This window comes from Myxine glutinosa, chromosome 5, assembly GCF_964187855.1.
Source record: "Myxine glutinosa chromosome 5, kmMyxGlut1.1, whole genome shotgun sequence".
Taxonomy (NCBI): Eukaryota; Metazoa; Chordata; class Myxini; order Myxiniformes; family Myxinidae; genus Myxine; species Myxine glutinosa.
In genome coordinates this window covers 3,134,347-3,159,761 of record NC_136265.1, presented here as the reverse complement: position 1 = coordinate 3,159,761, position 25,415 = coordinate 3,134,347, and the positions used below count along the sequence as shown (strand labels likewise).

The 25,415-nt window shown below is 46.8% G+C and overlaps 2 protein-coding genes across 4 annotated transcripts in view; both read right to left on the bottom strand.

Moving 5' to 3' along the window:
* The window catches only part of GCAT (glycine C-acetyltransferase), a 34,738-nt gene extending 31,379 nt beyond the window's left edge, over positions 1 to 3,359 (bottom strand). Inside the window, exon 1 of one of the 2 annotated variants that reach the window (XM_068117959.2) lies at positions 3,103 to 3,359. In XM_068117959.2, the coding sequence (XP_067974060.2) occupies positions 3,103 to 3,253 (151 nt within the window). In that variant the 5' untranslated portion in view covers positions 3,254 to 3,359. The remainder of the gene's footprint in view (positions 1 to 3,102) is intronic. The other variant, XM_068117958.2, reaches the window with a different exon arrangement.
* Positions 3,360 to 14,844: 11,485 nt separating this feature from the next.
* The window catches only part of PGS1 (phosphatidylglycerophosphate synthase 1), a 39,200-nt gene continuing 28,629 nt past the window's right edge, over positions 14,845 to 25,415 (bottom strand). Inside the window, exons 9-11 of one of the 2 annotated variants that reach the window (XR_010984636.2) lie at positions 21,734 to 21,975; positions 15,388 to 15,536; positions 14,845 to 15,207 (exon numbers count right to left, since the gene is read on the bottom strand). Coding sequence is in view for 1 of the 2 variants with exons in the window: in XM_068117960.2 (XP_067974061.1) it covers positions 15,088 to 15,207; positions 15,388 to 15,536; positions 21,657 to 21,975 (588 nt within the window). In the remaining variant the exon portion in view is untranslated. Of the gene's footprint in view, positions 15,208 to 15,387; positions 15,537 to 21,656; positions 21,976 to 25,415 lie in introns of both variants that reach the window. The other variant, XM_068117960.2, reaches the window with a different exon arrangement.

Here is a 25,415-nt window from a genome sequence, read left to right as displayed (position 1 = left end):
TCGTCTGTTTGCTTGCTTGCATGTCTGTTTGCTTGTTTGCTCGTCTGTTTGCTTGTCTGTTTGCTTGCATGTCTGTTTGCTTGCTTGCTCGTCTGTTTGCTTGCTTGCTCGTCTGTTTGCTTGCTTGCTCGTCTGTTTGCTTGCTTGCTCGTCTGTTTGCTTGCTTGCTCGTCTGTTTGCTTGCTTGCATGTCTGTTTGCTTGCTTGCTCGTCTGTTTGCTTGTCTGTTTGCTTGTTTGCTTGTCTGTTTGCTTGCTTGCATGTCTGTTTGCTTGTTTGCTCGTCTGTTTGCTTGTCTGTTTGCTTGTCTGTTTGCTTGTCTGTTTGCTTGCTTGCATGTCTGTTTGCTTGTTTGCTCGTCTGTTTGCTTGTCTGTTTGCTTGCTTGCTCGTCTGTTTGCTTGTCTGTTTGCTTGCTTGCTCGTCTGTTTGCTTGTTTGCTTGTCTGTTTGCTTGTATGTTTGCTTGTCTGTTTGCTTGCATGTCTGTTTGCTTGTTTGCTCGTCTGTTTGCTTGTCTGTTTGCTTGTCTGTTTGCTTGTCTGTTTGCTTGTCTGTTTGCTTGCATGTCTGTTTGCTTGTTTGCTCGTCTGTTTGCTTGTTTGCTCGTCTGTTTGCTTGTTTGCTCGTCTGTTTGCTTGTTTGCTTGTCTGTTTACTTGCTTGTCTGTTTGCTTGCATGTCTGTTTGCTTGTTTGCTCGTCTGTTTGTTTGCTTGCTTGTCTGTTTCCTTGTTTGTTTGTTTGTTTGCTTGTCTGTTTGCTTGTTTGTTTGTCTGTTTGCTTGTTTGTTTGTCTGTTTGTTTGTCCGCACAGAATAAATATGATTTCCTCTGTAACCGTTGGTCCGATTGACAGGAAATTTCCACCATCGGTGCATCTCCACCTGTCTAATTTTTTATAATTATGATGTCATAGGTCACGTGGTATGGGCGCCATCTTGGAAAAACCGAAAAAAAATTGCACCTCTATATCTCCGAAAGCGCTGCATAGAAAAAATTGAGACATGGCTCATTGTAAAGAACTCTCCATGAGGAATAAAATATGTTAATGGTGATGTCATAGCTGCCTCCATTATGACGTCATAATTCGACAAGTACAAAACTTCATCCGATCAAGATGACATTTCTTGAGCATCATCTCGGGATAAATATGTGGAGAAAAAAATAATTATGACGTCATAGGTCACGTGGTTCGGCCGCCATATTTGTTTTTAACACAAAAGCCTTAAAAACCACTGAAAATACATCCTGGCGAACGTTTCCAATCTCCGATTGCTCTTTCTTGTTAATATATGCAAAAGGGACCCGAATGAATTGTCGAATACAGCATGGTGCAGAAGTGAGACAAACTTTCCAACCATTTTAAATCCAGATTTCATGAATTATCTCATATTTACAAAAAGTACCAGGGTTACACCCTGGAGGATGTTAAGGTATGGAAAACTTTGGGTTACTACAAGCAGTTGTTGGTGTTGTTGGCATTGTTGTGTAGCCCCGGACAGTTCTCATGAACAAGCCCGCGACACGGAGACAGCCAATCCTGGGAGTGACCCAGAGATCTCGCACATCCAGGATGGTGTCCCACACATTCACGAAGTCAGGGCCATGACAGGGTCAGAGAGCGAGAAGAGACAAGAGGGAATGGGCCGGTCCATGTGGACCGATCAGTGTACCCACACATTCACGAAGTCAGGGCCATGACAGGGTCAGAGAGAGAGAAGAGACAAGAGGGAATGGGCCGGTCCATGTGGACCGATCAATGTACCCACACATTCACGAAGTCAGGGCCATGACAGGGTCAGAGAGCGAGAAGAGACAAGAGGGAATGGGCCGGTCCATGTGGACCGATCAGTGTACCCACACATTCACGAAGTCAGGGCCATGACAGGGTCAGAGAGAGAGAAGAGACAAGAGGGAATGGGCCGGTCCATGTGGACCGATCAGTGTACCCACACATTCACGAAGTCAGGGCCATGACAGGGTCAGAGAGAGAGAAGAGACAGGAGGGAATGGGCCGGTCCATGTGGACCGATCAATGTACCCACACATTCACGAAGTCAGGGCCATGACAGGGTCAGAGAGAGAGAAGAGACAGGAGGGAATGGGCCGGTCCATGTGGACCGATCAGTGTACCCACACATTCACGAAGTCAGGGCCATGACAGGGTCAGAGAGAGAGAAGAGACAAGAGGGAATGGGCCGGTCCATGTGGACCAATCGGCACTCTGACCGTGGCCGCGCTGTCCTGACAAATCCGGGCAGTAGGGAATAATGGGGAAGATTTGTCACCCGACTTGCAATGGGGATACAACCACCGCGAAGAGGCGTCCCGGGTAGTTGTACTTCAACCAGTCGAAGTGTGGTTGGATCAGTGATGTGACTGTTCTTGTGAAGTACGGTGTGGATTATCACGTTGTACGAGCAAAGGTAACACCAATCTATCAATGACACAGATTTGTTTTTGGCAAATTTGGCACAACAGCAGTGTACATAAGATCCCATGATTGTGTCGGACAGACAGACATCCGGGACATTTGTACAGTCAGACAGACACACCCGAGACATTTGTACGGTCGCGCAGACACCTGGGACATTAGTACAGTCTGATAGACAGACAACCGGGACATTTGTACAGTCGGACAGATGGCACCCGGGACGTTAGTATAGTCGGACAGACAGACACCCGGGACGTTCGTACAGTCAGACAGACAGACACCCGGGACATTTCTCACATTTGTACAACACAGAGTACCAAGTCGTGTGTGCACGATGTGCTTTGTGAGTTTCTCCTGCACAATTCCAACACTTGTGTAACTCATATTATACAGGGACACAGGGACGATTGTGGACCAGCTCGGACATGCATCAGATGGAGATATCACCTGTCTATTTCCTGTAACATAATGATTACACGGACAACACAAACAGGTATGGTAAACATGGGATTTGAACCGAGGTTCCCCGCACATGTGAACCCGAAACAAGACAAGCGAACGTGCTGTTTGATATAAACACAAGACAGACATGCGACATGTCCCCATCAGGGCCTCACTTGGGCACAAACGTGCACACCACAATAGTGTTTCTTCGGCCCAGGTCGCTCACCAACAACTGTACGCAGAGCAGACACAGCAGATGGACAGCGAGACGAACACGAGGTCATCAAGCTCCGCACCCGAGCCCGAGCTCCATTCCTGAAAGTGGACCCACACCGGATCGTCACCTTCGACGTTAACATCCGCACAGCCTGAGCCATTGTTCGTATCGGATGTTACATGTCCTGGGGGGTGTGTTCGGAAACCTTCCAATCTCCGCTCAGGAGGTGTCACGCCTGCACCCTCAAACCACGCCCACACGCTCAAACCACGCCCACACGCTCAAACCACGCCTATACGCTCAAACAACGCCCACACGCTCATACCACGCCCGCACGCCCAGACCACGCCCGCACGCCCAGACCACGCCTACACGTTAAAACCACGCCTACACCCTCGTAACACGCCCACACGCTCATAACACGCAAACACGCTTACATGCTCAAACCACACCCACACGCTCAAACCACACCCATACGCTCAAACCACGCCCACACGCTCAAACCACGCCAAAACTCTCAAACCACGCTTACACGCTCATACCACGCCCGCACACCCAGACCACGCCTACACGTTAAAACCACGCCTACACCCTCGTAACACGCCCACACGCTCATAACACGCAAACACGCTTACATGCTCAAACCACACCCACACGCTCAAACCACGCCTACATCCTCATAACACGCAAACGCTCAAACCACGCCCACACTCATACCACGCCTAAACGCTCATACCACGCCCGCACACCCAGACCATGCCGACATGCTCTAACCATGCCTACACGCTAAAACCACGCCTACACCCTCATAACACGCCCACACGCTCATACCACGCTTGCACGCCCATACCACGCCTACACGCTCATACCACACTTACACGCTCATACCACGCCTACACGCTCTTACCACACCTACATGCTCAAACCACGCCCACATGCTCAGACCACGCCCACATGCTCAGACCACGCCGACATGCTCATACCACGCCTACACGCTCATACCATGCCGACACGCTAAAACCACGCCTACACACTTACCACGCCTACACGCTAAAATCACGCCTACACCCTCATAACATGCCCACACGCTCATACCACGCTTGCACGCCCATACCACGCTTACACGCTCATACCACGCCTACACGCTCAAACCACGCCCGCACGCTCAGACCACGCCCGCACGCTTACACGCTCATACCACGCCTACACGCTCATACCACGCCTACACGCTCAAACCACGCTTACACGCCACGCCTATATGCTCATACCACGCCGACATGCTCAAACCACGCCTACACGCTCATACCACGCTTACACGCTCATACCACGCCTACACGCTCATACCACGCCTACACGCTCAAACCACGCTTACACGCCACGCCTATATGCTCATACCACGCCGACACGCTCAAACCACGCCCGCACAAACCACGCCCGCACGCTCAAACCACGCCCGCACGCTCATACCACGCCCGCACGCTCATACCACGCCCACACCACGCCCCCACCCTCAAACCACGCCCACCCACACATACCACGCCCACACGCTCATACCACGCCCATACCAGGCCCACACGTTCATACCAGGCCTACACGCTCATACCAGGCCTACACCCTCATACCACGTCTACACCCTCATACCTCGCCTACACGCTCTTACCACGCCTACACGCTCATACCACGCCCACACGCTCAAACCACGCCCGCACACCCAGACCATGCCTACACGCTCATACTATGCTTGCACGCTCAAACTCCACCTACTCTGGAAGCAAACCACTCAACACTTCATGGCTGTGCTTTATCAACACCACGTGACCAGTTTATCAGGTTGGCGATCTCGTTTCACGAAGGGAGGAGCAATACTCACACATGACGTCATTAGGGTTTCTGTGGTGTTGGAGGAGGGTGTCTACAAAGTATCCAAGAGCCAAGAGCAGACACTTTGTAACCACCACACGTTGTGTCCATTACCAAGAGGTCGTATGCTTTGGGGGGCGGCTGGTTGTTTCCCAGAACGTCACAGACAGCGATTACGGATGGTTGCTACAATTACATGACGTCATCAAGCAAGAACGTCCAATAATGGAACTCCAGTTTACACTTTAAACGATCGCAGAGAATTCTGGGAGAATATTATTATGAACTGTACATTTATCCACGTGGCAAAGAGACAAGTCACACGTGGCAAAGGGACAAGTCACACGTGGCAAAGAGACAAGTAACACGTGGCAAAGAGACAAGTCACACGTGGCAAAGAGACAAGTCACACGTGGCAAAGAGACAAGTCACACGTGGCAAAGAGACAAGTCACACGTGGCAAAGGGACAAGTCACACGTGGCAAAGGGACAAGTCACACGTGGCAAAGGGACAAGTCACACGTGGCAAAGAGACAAGTCACACGTGGCAAAGGGAGAAGTCACACGTGGCAAAGGGAGAAGTCACACGTGGCAAAGGGACAAGTCACACGTGGCAAAGAGACAAGTCACACGTGGCAAAGAGACAAGTCACACGTGGCAAAGGGACAAGTCACACGTGGCAAAGGGACAAGTCACACGTGGCAAAGAGACAAGTCACACGTGGCAAAGAGACAAGTCACACGTGGCAAAGAGACAAGTCACACGTGGCAAAGAGACAAGTCACACGTGGCAAAGATAAAATGGTGTCCATGACAACAATTTCAGCTCCATTGTAATCAAATGGATATTTTTGGGATTTGTTTATGGCGAACCTCAGCAATTTTTCAAGGTATCAAATTGAAACTTACAAGGTATCAAATGCTTATTTGGTGTGTGTATGTGTAGCATATGTGTATAAAATCTGGTAACAATTAGTCAAAGGTCAAGGTCAATGCCATCCAAAACATGTAAAACACCAATTAGGTGGCAATTACAAAATGTATCAACAAACTTTGCTATGCACAACATCCCATCATGGAAAACACTTGATAGGTAAAATTCTCCAAATTACTGTTTCCATGACAACTATTGTTTATTTGGATTTTGCACATACTGTATCATGCTTGTTTGTCTGTGAACAGGATATCTGATAAAGGTTGTGGACGGATTTGGATGAAACTTCGTGGAGAGGTTGGGTGTGTGACAAGGAAGATTTCATTCACTTTTGATGAAGATCCGAATCCAGATACAAGAATTTTTAATTTAAGTAATTCTTCACCATTGAGAGATGGGGCCAAAAACGATATACAGTGCATTCAGAAAGTATTCAGACCCCTTCACTTTTTTCACATTTTATGTTGCAGCTTTATGCTGAAATCGTTTAAATTCATTTTTTCCCTCATCAATCTACACTCAATACCCCATAATGACAAAGAGAAAACAGGATTTTAGAAAGTTTTGCAAATTTATTAAAAATAAAAAACTGAAATATCACATTGACATAAGTATTAAAACCCTTTGCTATGACACTTGAAATTTAGCTTAGGTGCCTCCCATTTATTTTGATCATCTTTGAGATGTTTCTACACCTTGATTGGAGTCCACCTGTGGTAAATTCAATTGATTGGACATGATTTGGAAAAGCACACACCTGTCTATATAAGGTCTCACAGCTGACAATGCATATCAGAGCAAAAACCAAGCCATGAGGTCGAAGGAACTGCCTGCAGAGCTCAGAGACTGGATTGTGTCGAGGCACAGATCTGGGGAAGCCCACAAAAAAAATCTCTGCTGCATTGAAGGTTCCCAAGAGCACAGTGGCCTCCATAATTCTTAAATGGAAGAAGTTTGGAACAACCAGGACTCTTCCTAGAGCTGGCCGCCCGGCCAAACTGAGCAATCGGGGGAGAATGGCCTGCGTAATAGAGGTGACCAAGAACCCGCTGGTCACTCTGGCTGACCTCCAGAGATCCTGTGTGGAGATGGGAGAAACTTCCAGAAGGACAACCATCACTGCAACACTCCACCGATCTGGGCTTTATGGCAGAGTGGCCAGACGGAAGACTCTCCTCATTGAAACACACATGAAAGCCCACTTGGAGTTTGCAAAAAAGCACCAAAAGGACTCTCAGACTGTGAGAAACAAGATTCTGTGGTCTGATGAAACCAACATTGAACTGTTTGGCCTCAATTCTAAGCGTCATGTCTGGAGGAAACCAGGCACCGCTCGTCACCTTTTTTTTTTTCTTTTTTTTTTTGTTTTTTGTATACAAGATCGAGGCTCGTGAAAGAGCGAACATTAATCACACAAAAAGACAAACCGACACATAAAACATATAACATCGGGAGCGGTAGACAAGATGGGGAGAGAGGGGGAAGGACACAAACACAACATTTGAGAGCAGGGACCGAGAGACATGGAGACATCGAGAGATCTGAGAGAGGGCGAGGGCTTTGGGGGGGGGGCATGGGAAGGGGGCGGTGGGAGAGGTATAAAACATATGGACACTGCCAGGACTTCCAGGAAAGAAGTTGGAATTTCAAACAAGGTGGATCTGGGGTGAATTAGCGGGGGTAGAAAAGATCAAGGTTTTGGATGGGGGAAGATAAGAGATGGTGGTGAACAGCTGTTTTAAAGACCTGGAGGGAGGAGTGGGATTGAAGGGAGTGAGGGAGTTTGTTCCAGACGCGGGAGAAAAGAGGAATGAAAGAGTGAAGGTGAGCAGAGAGCCGAGATTTCGGCAGTTTAACCATCAGAGGGTTGCTGGCAGATCTTGTGCGACCTGTAGGAATATTTGCGGGACAGAGCACAGAGAGAGCTGGGGGTGCAAGGCCGGAGAGGAGTCGGTAGAAGACAGAAAGACCACCTACCTGCCTGCGGTGAGTGAGTGAAAGAAAGGCCCTCAGAGATAGCTTCATCGCGGGAGATTCCAATAATTCTGAAAGCTTTGGTTTCAACAGCGTGAAGCCGAGCTAGGTGTGAGGCAGGAGCACCGGCCCATAGGGGAGAACAGTATTCCATTGAGCTGCGGATGAAAGCCTTGTATGTGGTGAGGAGCTCAGGTGTGCCGAAGAAGGACTTCGCACGACGGAGGACGCCCAGTCGGCGACTGGCTTTGGAGGCCAGCTTGGAAATGTGGTTTTCCCAAGAAAGATCATGGCAGATAGTGAGACCCAAAAGCTTGAGCGACAGAACTTCTTGAAGAGGATTGTTGAGAAAGTAGATGGGAGGGTTGGTCCAGTCGATCTTTTCGGAGAGACATAGTAAGAGTGTGAGATTTGTCAGGATTGAAAGACATGTTCCACTTGTTTGACCAGTCTGTGATTTTGTGCAAGTCTTCAGAGAGTGAGGAGGCTGCAGACTGCCGATCTGAGGGAAGAGGAATGGAGCGGCAGAGAGTGGAGGCATCAGCAAAGAGATAGAGAGGATTTTCAACAGAGTCAGAGAGATCATTGATGAAGACCAGAAAAAGCACGGGGCCCAGAACACTGCCTTGGGGAACTCCAGCCTGAACAGGAAGAGGAGATGAGAGAAACCCATTCAGGGCCACACGTTGACGACGACTAGAGAGGAAGTCCGCCAGCCATGCGTGGAGATTTCCATGGATACCAAAGGAGGAGAGTTTGGTGAGCAGAGCGGGGTGCCAGACTGTGTCGAAGGCACGTGATATGTCGAGGGAGACAGCTCTAATTTCCTGTTTGGCATTGAGGACCTCCATCCATTGTTGAGACAGCAGAAGCAGCATGTCCAGAGAAGAGTGACCTGGTCTGAAACCAAATTGATGATCAGAGATCAAGCCATTGGAGAAGAGGAAAGATTTCATATCCGAAGCAATGATGGATTCCATGACTTTGCTGATAATTGGGAGAAGGCTGATTGGTCTGTAGTTGCTAGGATCTGTTTTTGCACCTTTTTTGTGCAAAGCGGTGATGTTGGCTGATTTCCAAGCAGATGGCAGTTGACCTTGAGCAAAAGAGAGAGTGAAGAGAACAGAGAGAGGGTGAGATAGAGCAGCAGAGCAGGATTTTAGGACCCGTGGGCTGATGCCGTCGGGTCCAGTTGCAGAATCAGAGTTGAGGGTTGACAGAAACTTTTCCACTTTGTCAGGAGGAAAGGACACGGAGTCCAGGAGCAGCAGGGTACGACTGGGTATGGTGGGTACAGAGAGGGATGGGTTTGGGACACAAGATTTAGAGGCAAACACAGAGTTGAGGCATTCAGCTTTTTCACGTGCGGAGTCAGCTGTGTAGCCGTTTGAGGTAAGGGAGGGGATGGAGGGGGAACAAACACCAGAAACGGATTTGACCAGACGCCACCAGGATTTGGAAGAGGGAGACAGATAAGAGAGTTCGGTCTTGAGAACGGAGAGATATTGTTTCCTGGCTCTCCTGAGGGTGGACACACACTTGTTTCGGGCTTTGTGAAAGGAAATGAGATTTCCTTCCGTTGGATTTGCTTTCCAGGAGACGAAGGCAAGTTGTTTCTGGGCAACAGCCTTACCACAAGATTCCGTGTACCATGGACGGGAGGAAGGGTATGACAACTGAAGACGAGATGGGATAAATCTGTGCATGAGAGAGAGCAATTTACTTTGGAAGAATTCCCAGGATGAGTTGATGTCAGAGGTGGTAGAGATGGGAGACCAGTCCAGATGATTGATGGCTGCTTGAAGACCGTGCCAGTTGGCCTGAGTGAAATGCCAGACTCGTCGACGCTGAGCAGGCTCCCTGAGGATCGTCAGAGAGATGTCCACTTTAACAAGGACATGATCAGATGATCCGATTGGAGCAGAAGAAGAGCAGCAGACATTTTCAGGGAAGTTAGTCATAACCAAGTCCAGAAGAGAAGATATTCCGTTGACTGAGATCCGGGTCGGGAAATTGACAGATTGTGTCAGTCCCAGTGAGTCGCAGAAGTCCTTTGCTGAGGAGCCATGGCTGGTGAGAGAGGTACCCACACCCAGCCAACTGGCATGATGACAGTTGAAATCACCACATATGAGGAAGAGAGAGTTGGGATGAGTAGATAGAAGTTGGTCCATATTATCAGACAGCGAGATGTAGATGGAGTCATCACTGTTTGGTGGACGGTACAACACACATATGAGCAAGAGGTGGGAGCGAAGGGGAAGCCGTAGCCAGAGGTATTCCTGGGGGTGAGGTGGAGAGAGTGCAGTGCAGGGTGAGTGAGGAAGAGAGTTTTTGATAAAGATAGCAACCCCGCCTCCAGGACGAGGCTCAGGTCTATCATACCGGAGGAGGGAGTAGCCCGGGAGAGATACTAAGGAATCAGAGACATCATAAAGGAGGAAAGTTTCTGTTAAGCAGATCACGTCTGGTTTGACAGAAGCAACCTGTATGGAGAGATCAGTTAAGTTTGAACGAAGGCCCCGGATGTTTGAGGTCCATACCGTTAATGAAGAGGAAGGGGGAGCATCAGATACAGAACAGGGGCGAGGAGGGGTAGGGTAAGATGTGGAAGAGGTGGAAGAGGTAGGGAGAGCTGTTGAAGGTGTGTCAGAGATTTCAGAATAGCTCGGAGAAAGGGAAGGATGGGGCGGACAAAAGGTTTGATGGTGATTGGGTGAGGCACAATGAGGTGTTATTTGAGGAGGGGGAAGAGCGAGGCAGAAGGTTGGGGGAGATGGAGGTGAGAGTTGGAAGGGGGAAGAAGCGGGGAGGACGCTTTGAGGAGGGGGAGTGAGAGGGGGGAAATTGAGAAGCAATGAGGGTGGGGAGATTTGAAGGGGAGGGGTGAGGGGGGAGTTTGGGAGGGAAGGGACAAGGGGAGGGATTTGAAAGGGATGGGATATGGGGGAGATTTTGAGGGGAGGGGTGAGGCAGGAGTCTAGGAGGGGAGGGGCGAGGGGGCGTCTTGGCGGGGAGGGGTGAGGGGGTAGTTTAGGAGGGAGGGGGCAAGGGGGGAGATTTGAAAGGGATGGGTGATGGGGAAGATTTGGAGGGGAGGGGTGATGGGGAAGATTTGGAGGGGAGGGGTGAGATTGGATTTTAGAAAGTGTACGATTTATGGGAAACGAACATTTATTGCAAAATGAGTTTCTTGTGACCTTCGAGTTAAAAATACGTTTAAGGACGCTGGATGGAGGATGGAGTGCAGGAGAGTTTAGGGAATGTAGAAAAAAGGCACTATAGGAGATGGATATTTTTTTTGGGATGAATTGATTTGGTGAGCAAGTCGAAAGCAGCCTTTTAAAGAAGAAGAAGAAAAAGGTGTTATAAAATATGACGGAATACATAACTTGAGGGGAAAGTGTAAACATTGAAGGTTAATAACAGTGAAAACTATCTGGGGAAATGGGGGAGAAACACGTGGTCGAAGAACGAACGAACGAATAAGAATGAATAAACGAATGAGAACAGAGAAGGAAATGTTTTTTTTTTTTTTTTTTTTGAGTTGAGATTTACACAAGGAAGTAGGCTATGGGTGAAAAGACTGGGAATACAGAGAACGAAAGTTATTGGATCACAAACGACGGACCGCTGAGAGAAAAACAAAGCCTCCAGGTTGTACAGTGTACACTAAACCTACCCAATACCATCCCAACGGTGAAGCATGGTGGTGGCAGAATCATGTTGTGGGGGTGTTTTTCAGCAGCAGGGACTGAGGGACTGGTCATGGTTGACGGAACAATGAACGGAGCAAAGTACAGAGATATCCTCAATGAAAACCTGAAACAGAGCGCTCGGGACCTCAGACTGGGCCGAAGGTTCACCTTCCAACAGGACAATGACCCATAGCACACAGCCAAGACAATGCAGGAGTGGCTTAGGGACAACTCTGTGAAGGTCCTTGAGTGGCCCAGCCAGAGCCCTGACTTGAACCCAATCGAACATCTTTGGAGAGACCTGAAAATGGCTGTCCACCGACAGTCCGCATCCAACCTGACAGAGCTTGAGAGGATCTGCAGAGAAGAATGGCAGAAAATCCCCAAATCCAGGTGTGCAAAGCTTGTCGCGTCATACCCAACAAGACTGGAGGCTGTAATCGCTGCCAAAGGTGCTTCAACTGAGTTAAGGGTCTGAATACTTACGTCAATGTGATATTTCAGGTTTTTCTTTTTAATAAATTTGCAAAACTTTCTAAAATCCTGTTTTCTCTTTGTCATTATGGGGTATTGAGTGTAGATTGATGAGGGAAAAAATGAATTTAAACGATTTCAGCATCAGGCTGCAACATAACAAAATGTGAAAAAAGTGAAGGGGTCTGAATACTTTCTGAATGCACTGTATAACATGATATCTCAAAAATGTGTGGCCGAGTTATGACAAAACTTGGTGGATGAGTTGGGTCGGTTACAAGAACAAGCCGATGAGGTTTTGATTCAGGTCAGAGCATAACGTAAACTGTTCAGTGTGGTGGAGGTGGAATGCACTCTACCGAGTGCTGTTGGACTTGTTAATGGTTCACACTGGTCTCAAAGGTATGGTAACTTAAATTGTCTGCTTTTTCAGGTTGTGGTGCACTCAGGGTTGGGGTACTGGTGGGAATTGGGTGCTGTTATGGGTGAGGTGATGGTGGGAATTGGGTGCTATTATAGATGGGGTACTGGTGGGAATTGGGTGCTATTATAGATGGGGTACTGGTGGGAATTGGGTGCTATTATAGATGGGGTACTGGTGGGAATTGGGTGCTATTATAGATGGGGTACTGGTGGGAATTGGGTGCTATTATAGATGGGGTACTGGTGGGAATTGGGTGCTATTATAGATGGGGTACTGGTGGGAATTGGGTGCTATTATAGATGGGGTACTGGTGGGAATTGGGTGCTATTATAGATGGGGTACTGGTGGGAATTGGGTGCTATTATAGATGGGGTACTGGTGGGAATTGGGTGCTATTATAGATGGGGTACTGGTGGGAATTGGGTGCTATTATAGATGGGGTACTGGTGGGAATTGGGTGCTATTATAGATGGGGTACTGGTGGGAATTGGGTGCTATTATAGATGGGGTACTGGTGGGAATTGGTTGCTGTTATGGATGGGGTACTGGTGGGAATTGGGTGCTATTATAGATGGGGTACTGGTGGGAATTGGGTGCTGTTATGGGTGAGGTGATGGTGGGAATTGGGTGCTATTATAGATGGGGTACTGGTGGGAATTGGGTGCTATTATAGATGGGGTACTGGTGGGAATTGGTTGCTGTTATGGATGGGGTACTGGTGGGAATTGGGTGCTATTATAGATGGGGTACTGGTGGGAATTGGTTGCTGTTATGGATGGGGTACTGGTGGGAATTGGGTGCTATTATAGATGGGGTACTGGTGGGAATTGGGTGCTATTATAGATGGGGTACTGGTGGGAATTGGGTGCTATTATAGATGGGGTACTGGTGGGAATTGGGTGCTATTATAGATGGGGTACTGGTGGGAATTGGGTGCTATTATAGATGGGGTACTGGTGGGAATTGGTTGCTGTTATGGATGGGGTACTGGTGGGAATTGGGTGCTGTTATGGATGGGGTACTGGTGGGAATTGGGTGCTGTTATGGATGGGGTACTGGTGGGAATTCGGTGCTATTATAGATGGGGTACTGGTGGGAATTGGTTGCTGTTATGGATGGGGTACTGGTGGGAATTGGGTGCTGTTATGGATGGGGTACTGGTGGGAATTCGGTGCTGTTATGGATGGGGTACTGGTGGGAATTGGGTGCTATTATAGATGGGGTACTGGTGGGAATTGGGTGCTGCTATAGATGGGGTACTGGTGGGAATTCGGTGCTATTATAGATGGGGTACTGCTGGGAATTGGGTGCTATTATAGATGGGGTACTGGTGGGAATTGGGTGCTATTATAGATGGGGTACTGGTGGGAATTGGGTGCTATTATAGATGGGGTACTGGTGGGAATTGGTTGCTGTTATGGATGGGGTACTGGTGGGAATTGGGTGCTTTTATAGATGGGGTACTGGTGGTTAGCGGGTTTTGTTGGTGACCAGGTGCTTATGGCGACCAGGTGCTATTTGCGGTGCTGTTTAAACTTCTTTTAATCAATTCCACACTTGTGGAGTTTTTGTGAATATCAGTGGAAGGTTTATATTGATATCTGACAATGAATGCAGTTAATGTGAAGTGACGATTGCCGAGCTCACTGTGAGTGAAGCTGATCTGTTCCAGTGTGCAGGTGTTGCGTTTGGCCGTGGCACGCATCCCACTCATTCAAATGTATGGTGTAAGCTACACAACTTCCCAATAGGCGAGTACCTTTCACACAGATGAGGCAGGTTGGGACATATGCGGAGGTGCTGGTACGACTTGGAAGAGATGTGATGACCTTTAACCGGAGTCATAGGTGCTGGTACGACTCGGAGGAGATGTGATGACCTTTAACCATAGTCATAGGTGCTGGTACGAATCGGAGGAGATGTGATGACCTTTAACCGGAGTCATAGGTGCTGGTACGACTCGGAAGAGATGTGATGACCTTTATCCGTAGTCATAGGTGCTGGTACGACTCGGAGGAGATGTGATGACCTTTAACCGTAGTCATAGGTGCTGGTATGACTCGGAAGAAATGTGATGACCTTTAACCGTAGTCAGAGGTGCTGGTATGACTCGGAAGAGATGTGATGACCTTTAGCCATAATCAGAGGTGCTGGTACGACTCGGAGGAGATGTGATGACCTTTAACCAGAGTCATAGGTGCTGGTATGACTCGGAAGAGATGTGATGACCTTTAGCCATAATCAGAGGTGCTGGTATGACCCGGAGGAGATGTGATGACCTTTAACCGTAGTCAGAGGTGCTGGTACGACAGGAAATGATGTGATGACCTTTAACCGTAGTCAGAGGTGCTGGTACGACAGGAAATGATGTGATGACCTTTAACTGTATTTGTTTTTTGTGACGTGTTTAATACCATGAAGGTTCTACAACGTTGCATTTGTGATGAAAAGATGAATTCCAGTTCAAATGCAGATAATCCTCACATTTTCTCATCAACAGGACAGTTTGTTCAGGAAACGGATTGGATCAGTGATTTAAAACCCCCGATAAAGGTTTCAAACAACTTGTGCAAACAAAAATACATAAAAACTGGACCAAATACACCGAGAGCATCGCACTCCACAAGTCGATCACAGGAAGCTGCGGATGAGTGGCGTCACAAGACGCACCCACAGTGGTACCCTCCACGTGCGGTGCAAGACCGAATCCAGGGTCACCTCTGTGGCAAACTTGTACAGCCGCCTCTCCTCCTAGACATACAAAATATGAAGAGTGTGTGATCAACAATAACGTGCACCACCGTCTTCTGCATAATCGCGGGCAACGCCAGAGCCACGTGATCAAACCCCACCAATGACCTTAAAAAAAGTAAACATCGATGAACCACAAACATTCAAGTGGCATCCCACAGTTGCATTAATTTTGGTCACCTGTCTGAGTCGTTCCCTCAGTCCCGGGTTGGATGTGATGAGCGCCATCTGCATCTCAAGGTCTCTATGCACCGATCGGAGGCCAAAGTTCGGTGAACCGATAAAGGTCAGGGAGGGAGTGATCTCTTTGGGAGGGTAGTACCAGAGCCCTAGCAAAGGAGAGAAAATTCCATTAAGCTGGAGCACCGTTTGATACCGTGAAACTCAAAGGGATTGGAATGGGACCCAAAGGGACGAGCTTGAGGTGTTAAAACAAGTCCAATCATTGGATATCTCTCTCATCACACTCCATCTCATTGCATATCTCTCTCATCACACTCCATCTCATTGGATATCTCTCTCATCACACTCCATCTCATTGCATATCTCTCTCATCACACTCCATCTCATTGGATATCTCTCTCATCACACTCCATCTCATTGGATATCTCTCTCATCACACTCCATCTAATTGGATAGCTCTCTCATCACACTCCATCTAATTGGATAGCTCTCTCATCACACTCCATCTCATTGCATATCTCTCTCATCGCACTCCATCTCATTGGATATCTCTCTCATCACACTCCATCTCATTGGATAGCTCTCTCATCACACTCCATCTAATTGGATAGCTCACTCATCACACTCCATCTAATTGGATATCTCTCTCATCACACTCCATCTAATTGGATAGCTCTCTCATCACACTCCATCTAATTGGATAGCTCTCTCATCACACTCCATCTAATTGGATAGCTCTCTCATCACACTCCATCTAATTGGATAGCTCTCTCATCACACTCCATCTAATTGGATATCTCTCTCATCACACTCCATCTCATTGCATATCTCTCTCATCACACTCCATCTCATTGGATATCTCTCTCATCACACTCCATCTCATTGGATATCTCTCTCATCACACTCCATCTAATTGGATAGCTCTCTCATCACACTCCATCTCATTGGATATCTCTCTCATCACACTCCATCTCATTGCATATCTCTCTCATCGCACTCCATCTCATTGGATATCTCTCTCATCACACTCCATCTCATTGGATAGCTCTCTCATCACACTCCATCTAATTGGATAGCTCACTCATCACACTCCATCTAATTGGATATCTCTCTCATCACACTCCATCTAATTGGATAGCTCTCTCATCACACTCCATCTAATTGGATAGCTCTCTCATCACACTCCATCTAATTGGATAGCTCTCTCATCACACTCCATCTAATTGGATAGCTCTCTCATCACACTCCATCTAATTGGAAAGCTCTCTCATCACACTCCATCCTATTGGATAGCTCTCTCATCACACTCCATCTCATTGGATAGCTCTCTCATCACACTCCATCTCATTGGATAGCTCTCTCATCACACTCCATCTCATTGGATAGCTCTCTCATCACACTCCATCTCATTGGATAGCTCTCTCTCATCACACTCCATCTCATTGGATATCTCTCTCATCGCACTCCATCTCATTGGATAGCTCTCTCATCACACTCCATCTCATTGGATATCTCTCTCATCACACTCCATCTAATTGGATAGCTCTCTCATCACACTCCATCTCATTGGATATCTCTCTCATCACACTCCATCTCATTGCATATCTCTCTCATCGCACTCCATCTCATTGGATATCTCTCTCATCACACTCCATCTCATTGGATAGCTCTCTCATCACACTCCATCTAATTGGATAGCTCACTCATCACACTCCATCTAATTGGATATCTCTCTCATCACACTCCATCTAATTGGATAGCTCTCTCATCACACTCCATCTAATTGGATAGCTCTCTCATCACACTCCATCTAATTGGATAGCTCTCTCATCACACTCCATCCTATTGGATAGCTCTCTCATCACACTCCATCTCATTGGATAGCTCTCTCATCACACTCCATCTCATTGGATAGCTCTCTCATCACACTCCATCTCATTGGATAGCTCTCTCATCACACTCCATCTCATTGGATAGCTCTCTCTCATCACACTCCATCTCATTGGATATCTCTCTCATCACACTCCATCTCATTGGATAGCTCTCTCATCACACTCCATCTCATTGGATAGCTCTCTCATCACACTCCATCTAATTGGATAGCTCTCTCATCGCACTCCATCTCATTGGATATCTCTCTCATCACACTCCATCTAATTGGATATCTCTCTCATCGCACTCCATCTAATTGGATATCTCTCTCATCACACTCCATCTCATTGTATATCTCTCTCATCACACTCCATCTCAATGGATATCTCTCTCATCACACTCCATCTAATTGGATATCTCTCTCATCGCACTCCATCTAATTGGATATCTCTCTCATCACACTCCATCTCATTGTATATCTCTCTCATCACACTCAATCTCAATGGATATCTCTCTCATCACACTCCATCTCATTGGATATCTCTCTCATCACACTCCATCTCATTGAATAGCTCTCTCTCATCACACTCCATCTCATTGGATATCTCTCTCATCACACTCCATCTAATTGGATATCTCTCTCCTCGCACTCCATCTCATTGGATATCTCTCTCATCACACTCCATCTCATTGGATATCTCTCTCATCACACTCCATCTCATTGGATATCTCTCTCATCGCACTCCATCTCATTGGATAGCTCTCTCTCATCACACTCCATCTCATTGGATATCTCTCTCTCATCACACTCCATCTCATTGGATATCTCTCTCATCGCACTCCATCTCATTGGATATCTCTCTCATCGCACTCCATCTCATTGGATATCTCTCTCATCGCACTCCATCTCATTGGATATCTCTCTCATCGCACTCCATCTCATTGGATATCTCTCTCATCGCACTCCATCTCATTGGATATCTCTCTCATCACACTCCATCTCATTGCATATCTATCTCATCACACTCCATCTCATTGGATATCTCTCTCATCACACTCCATCTCATTGCATATCTCTCTCATCACACTCCATCTCATTGGATATCTCTCTCATCACACTCCATCTCATTGGATATCTCTCTCATCACACTCCATCTCATTGGATAGCTCTCTCATCACACTCCATCTCATTGGATAGCTCTCTCTCATCACACTCCATCTCATTGGATAGCTCTCTCTCATCACACTCCATCTTATTGGATAGCTCTCTCATCACACTCCATCTCATTGTGTATCTCTCTCATCGCACTCCATCTCATTGGATATCTCTCTCATCACACTCCATCTCATTGGATAGCTCTCTCATCACACTCCATCTAATTGGATAGCTCACTCATCACACTCCATCTAATTGGATATCTCTCTCATCACACTCCATCTAATTGGATAGCTCTCTCATCACACTCCATCTAATTGGATAGCTCTCTCATCACACTCCATCTAATTGGATAGCTCTCTCATCACACTCCATCTAATTGGATAGCTCTCTCATCACACTCCATCTAATTGGAAAGCTCTCTCATCACACTCCATCCTATTGGATAGCTCTCTCATCACACTCCATCTCATTGGATAGCTCTCTCATCACACTCCATCTCATTGGATAGCTCTCTCATCACACTACATCTCATTGGATAGCTCTCTCATCACACTCCATCTCATTGCATATCTCTCACATCACACTCCATCTCATTGGATATCTCTCTCATCACACTCCATCTCATTGGATATCTCTCTCATCACACTCCATCTAATTGGATAGCTCTCACATCACACTCCATCTCATTGGATATCTCTCTCATCACACTCCATCTCATTGCATATCTCTCTCATCACACTCCATCTCATTGCATATCTCTCTCATCACACTCCATCTCATTGGACATCTCTCTCATCACACTCCATCTCATTGGATATCTCTCTCATCACACTCCATCTAATTGGATAGCTCTCTCATCACACTCCATCTAATTGGATAGCTCTCTCATCACACTCCATCTCATTGCATATCTCTCTCATTGCACTCCATCTCATTGGATATCTCTCTCATCACACTCCATCTCATTGGATAGCTCTCTCCTCACACTCCATCTAATTGGATAGCTCACTCATCACACTCCATCTAATTGGATATCTCTCTCATCACACTCCATCTTATTGGATAGCTCTCTCATCACACTCCATCTAATTGGATAGCTCTCTCATCACACTCCATCTAATTGGATAGCTCTCTCATCACACTCCATCTAATTGGATATCTCTCTCATCACACTCCATCTCATTGCATATCTCTCTCATCACACTCCATCTCATTGGATATCTCTCTCATCACACTCCATCTCATTGGATATCTCTCTCATCACACTCCATCTAATTGGATAGCTCTCTCATCACACTCCATCTCATTGGATATCTCTCTCATCACACTCCATCTCATTGCATATCTCTCTCATCGCACTCCATCTCATTGGATATCTCTCTCATCGCACTCCATCTCATTGGATAGCTCTCTCATCACACTCCATCTCATTGGATATCTCTCTCATCGCACTCCATCTCATTGGATATCTCTCTCATCACACTCCATCTCATTGGATAGCTCTCTCATCACACTCCATCTCATTGGATATCTCTCTCATCACACTCCATCTCATTGGATATCTCTCTCATCACACTCCATCTCATTGGATATCTCTCTCATCACACTCCATCTCATTGGATAGCTCTCTCATCACACTCCATCTCATTGGATATCTCTCTCATCACACTCCATCTCATTGGATATCTCTCTCATCGCACTCCATCTCATTGGATATCTCTCTCATCACACTCCATCTCATTGGATAGCTCTCTCATCACACTCCATCTAATTGGATAGCTCACTCATCACACTCCATCTAATTGGATATCTCACTCATCACACTCCATCTAATTGGATATCTCTCTCATCACACTCCATCTAATTGGATAGCTCTCTCATCACACTCCATCTAATTGGATAGCTCTCTCATCACACTCCATCTAATTGGATAGCTCTCTCATCACACCATCTAATTGGATAGCTCTCTCATCACACTCCATCTAATTGGAAAGCTCTCTCATCACACTCCATCCTATTGGATAGCTCTCTCATCACACTCCATCTCATTGGATAGCTCTCTCATCACACTCCATCTAATTGGATAGCTCTCTCATCACACTCCATCTAATTGGATAGCTCTCTCATCACACTCCATCTAATTGGATAGCTCTCTCATCACACTCCATCTAATTGGATATCTCTCTCATCACACTCCATCTCATTGCATATCTCTCTCATCACACTCCATCTCATTGGATATCTCTCTCATCACACTCCATCTCATTGGATATCTCTCTCATCACACTCCATCTAATTGGATAGCTCTCTCATCACACTCCATCTCATTGGATATCTCTCTCATCACACTCCATCTCATTGCATATCTCTCTCATCGCACTCCATCTCATTGGATATCTCTCTCATCACACTCCATCTCATTGGATATCTCTCTCATCACACTCCATCTCATTGGATATCTCTCTCATCACACTCCATCTCATTGGATATCTCTCTCATCGCACTCCATCTCATTGGATACTCTCTCATCACACTCCATCTCATTGAATAGCTCTCTCTCATCACACTCCATCTCATTGGATATCTCTCTCATCACACTCCATCTCATTGCATATCTCTCTCATCGCACTCCATCTCATTGGATATCTCTCTCATCACACTCCATCTCATTGGATATCTCTCTCATCACACTCCATCTCATTGGATAGCTCTCTCATCACACTCCATCTCATTGGATATCTCTCTCATCACACTCCATCTCATTGGATATCTCTCTCATCACACTCCATCTCATTGCATATCTCTCTCATCGCACTCCATCTCATTGGATATCTCTCTCATCACACTCCATCTCATTGCATATCTCTCTCATCGCACTCCATCTCATTGGATAGCTCTCTCATCACACTCCATCTAATTGGATATCTCTCTCATCACACTCCATCTCATTGGATACTCTCTCATCACACTCCATCTCATTGCATATCTCTCTCATCGCACTCCATCTCATTGGATATCTCTCTCATCACACTCCATCTCATTGGATAGCTCTCTCATCGCACTCCATCTCATTGGATAGCTCTCATCACACTCCATCTCGCCACCATCATCATTCACTGCTCATTCTCACCACATCCGTCCATTCCCTCATTCGTTCCTTTCCTTTCTGCCCTTCAGCACATTCTTTGCGAATCTAAGCTCTCTTACCTCCGTGCGAACCTTGGCATGTTCTTACCTTTCCCGTGGAATGACCAGCCCTTGTGTGAGTATTCCCAGAGTCTGGTGGTGCGGGTGGTACGCGCGGCCCCGTACCTTTTGTGCAGCCGCCTCGCAAACTCGGCCGTGATATAGGTGTAAGCGCCGGCGACTCCGGACGCGAGTCCTCCGGCCCCCCAAAACCCATTGGCGGGTGGGGAAGGCACGAGGATATCTCGCCGCCCGGAGCTCGCGGACCTCATCAGGTGCTTCGCGTATGCTTCAGGTGGGTTGAAGTAACCTGTTGCCATGGACACCCGAGCTCGGTGGTCAGCCCGGGAAAGCAATTGTGAAGTCGCCTGTGGATGTAAAAAGTCAATTTAAAACTTGTTAAACCATTCTAAGTATTTATGTGAATATATTTCTGACCCATCATGGAAATGCTCAAGTGTGTAAGGTCATTCCAGGTGTGTTCACTATGCATCTGGAGATCGTGCACACCTCCCCGATGTCGAACTGGGAATTGGGCGAAAACATTTACTTCAGTTTTTTTTAGAGGGGTGCTGGGGTGTAAGGTGGGGGTGTTGGGGTGTAAGGTGGGGGTGTTGGGGTGTAAGGTGGGGGTGTTGGGGTGTAAGGTGGGGGTGTTGGGGTGTAAGGTGGGGGTGTTGGGGTGTAAGGCGGGGTGTTGGGGTGTAAGGTGGGGGTGTTGGGGTGTAAGGTGGGGGTGTTGGGGTGTAAGGTGGGGGTGTTGGGGTGTAAGGTGGGGGTGTTGGGGTGTAAGGTGGGGGTGTTGGGGTGTAAGGTGGGGTGTTGGGGTGTAAGGTGGGGGTGTTGGGGTGTAAGGTGGGGGTGTTGGGGTGTAAGGTGGGGGTGTTGGGGTGTAAGGTGGGGGTGTTGGGGTGTAAGGTGGGGGTGTTGGGGTGTAAGGTGGGGGTGTTGGGGTGTAAGGTGGGGGTGTTGGGGTGTAAGGTGGGGGTGTTGGGGTGTAAGGTGGGGTGTAAGGTGGGGTGTTGGGGTGTAAGGTGGGGGTGTTGGGGTGTAAGGTGGGGGTGTTGGGGTGTAAGGTGGGGTGTTGGGGTGTAAGGTGGGGGTGTTGGGGTGTAAGGTGGGGGTGTTGGGGTGTAAGGCGGGGGTGTTGGGGTGTAAGGTGGGGGTGTTGGGGTGTAAGGTGGGGGTGTTGGGGTGTAAGGTGGGGGTGTTGGATTGTGGGGCGTCGGTAGGGGATGTTCATAGTATAATTAGCATCAGGATAAATTGTAATCGCAATGTTTAAACTAGATACATTTAAGTGCTATTTTGACTCACTCAGTAAGCGCAGATTGTTTTTGTTTCCGTTATTGGTGTTTAGCACCAAATTTGATTCGTAATAATTAATAAAACATCTCTTTTGGTAACAATATATGGTTAATATACCTACTTGCATCAATACGACGGAGCAAAATCCATTCAGGGTTAATTAAATTCACAACAAATCACAAAAATAATTCAATACAGGTAAAGGTAATTTGGCTCATCATGCCCGTTCCACATATTTGATGGAGGCAACAGTAAATTGGCTCATCATGCCCGTTCCACATATTAGATAGAGGCAACGGTAATATGGCTCATCATGCCCGTTCCACATATTAGATAGAGGCAACGGTAATATGGCTCATCATGCCCGTTCCACATATTAGATAGAGGCAACGGTAATATGGCTCATCATGCCCGTTCCACATATTAGATAGAGGCAACGGTAATATGGCTCATCATGCCCGTTCCACATATTAGATAGAGGCAACGGTAATATGGCTCATCATGCCCGTTCCACATATTAGATAGAGGCAAAGGTAATATGGCTCATCATGCCGGTTCCACATATTAGATAGAGGCAACGGTAATATGGCTCATCATGCCCGTTCCACATATTAGATAGAGGCAACGGTAATATGGCTCATCATGCCCGTTCCACATATTAGATAGAGGCAACGGTAATATGGCTCATCATGCCCGTTCCACATATTAGATAGAGGCAACGGTAATATGGTTCATCATGCCCGTTCCACATATTAGATAGAGGCAACGGTAATATGGCTCATCATGCCCGTTCCACATATTAGATAGAGGCAAAGGTAATATGGCTCATCATGCCCGTTCCACATATCAGATGGAGCTAAAGTAATTTGGCTCATCATGCCCGTTCCACATATCAGATGGAGCTGAAGGTAATTTGGCTCATCATGCCAGTTCCACATATCAGATGGAGCTGAAGGTAATTTGGCTCATCATGCCAGTTCCACATATTAGATAGAGGCAAAGGTAATTTGGCTCATCATGCCCATTCCACATATCAGATGGAGCTAAAGTAATTTGGCTCATCATGCCCGTTCCACATGTCAGATGGAGCTGAAGGTAATTTGGCTCATCATGCCAGTTCCACATGTCAGATGGAGCTGAAGGTAATTTGGCTCATCATGCCAGTTCCACATATCAGATGGAGCTAAAGTAATTTGGCTCATCATGCCCATTCCACATATTAAATAGAGGCAAAGGTAATTTGGCTCATCATGCCCGTTCCACATATTAGATGGAGCTAAAGTAATTTGGCTCATCATGCCCATTCCACATATCAGATGGAGCTAAAGTAATTTGGCTCATCATGCCAGTTCCACATATTAGATAGAGGCAAAGGTAATTTGGCTCATGTCCCGATGTCCCTGCTCTCAAATGTTGTGTTTATGTGCTTCCCCGTCTCTCCCCATCTTGTCTACCGCTCCCCTTTTTATATACTTTGTTTGTTTGTCTGTTTGATTTGTTTGTGTGATAAATGTTAGCTCTTTCACGAGCCTCGATTCTGTATACAAAAAAACAAAAAACAAAAAACAAAAAAAAATTATGCCCGTTCCACATATCAGATTGAGCCAAAGTTATTTGGCTCATCATGCCCGTTCCACATATCAGATGGAGCTGAAGGTAATTTGGCTCATCATGCCCATTCCACATATCAGATGGAGCTAAAGGTAATTTGGCTCATCATGCCCGTTCCACATATCAGATGGAGCTAAAGGTAATTTGGCTCATTATGCCCGTTCCACATGTTAGATGGAGGCAAAGGTAATTTGGCTCATCATGCCCATTCCACATATTAGATAGAGGCAAAGGTAATTTGGCTCATCATGCCCGTTCCACATATCAGATGGAGCTAAAGGTAATTTGGCTCATCATGCCCGTTCCACATGTTAGATGGAGGCAAAGGTAATTTGGCTCATCCTGCCCGTTCCACATGTTAGATCAAGGCAACGGTAATTTGGTTCATCATGCCCGTTCCACATATTAGATAGAGGCAAAGGTAATTTGGCTCATTATGCCCGTTCCACATATTAGATAGAGGCAAAGGTAATTTGGCTCATCATGCCCGTTCCACATATTAGATGGAGGTAAAGGTAATTTGGCTCATCATGCCCGTTCCACATATCAGATAGAGGCAAAGGTAATTTGGCTCATCATGCCCGTTCCACATATCAGATGGAGCTGAAGGTAATTTGGCTCATCATGCCCATTCCACATATCAGATGGAGGCAACAGTAAATTGGCTCATCATGCCCGTTCCACATATCAGATGGAGGCAACGGTAATATGGCTCATCATGCCCGTTCCACATATCAGATGGAGCTAAAGGTAATTTGGCTCATCATGCCCGTTCCACATGTTAGATAGAGGCAATGGTAATTTGGCTCATCATGCCCATTCCACATATCGGATGGAGCTAAAAGTAATTTGGCTCATCATGCCCATTCCACATGTTAGATAGAGGCAA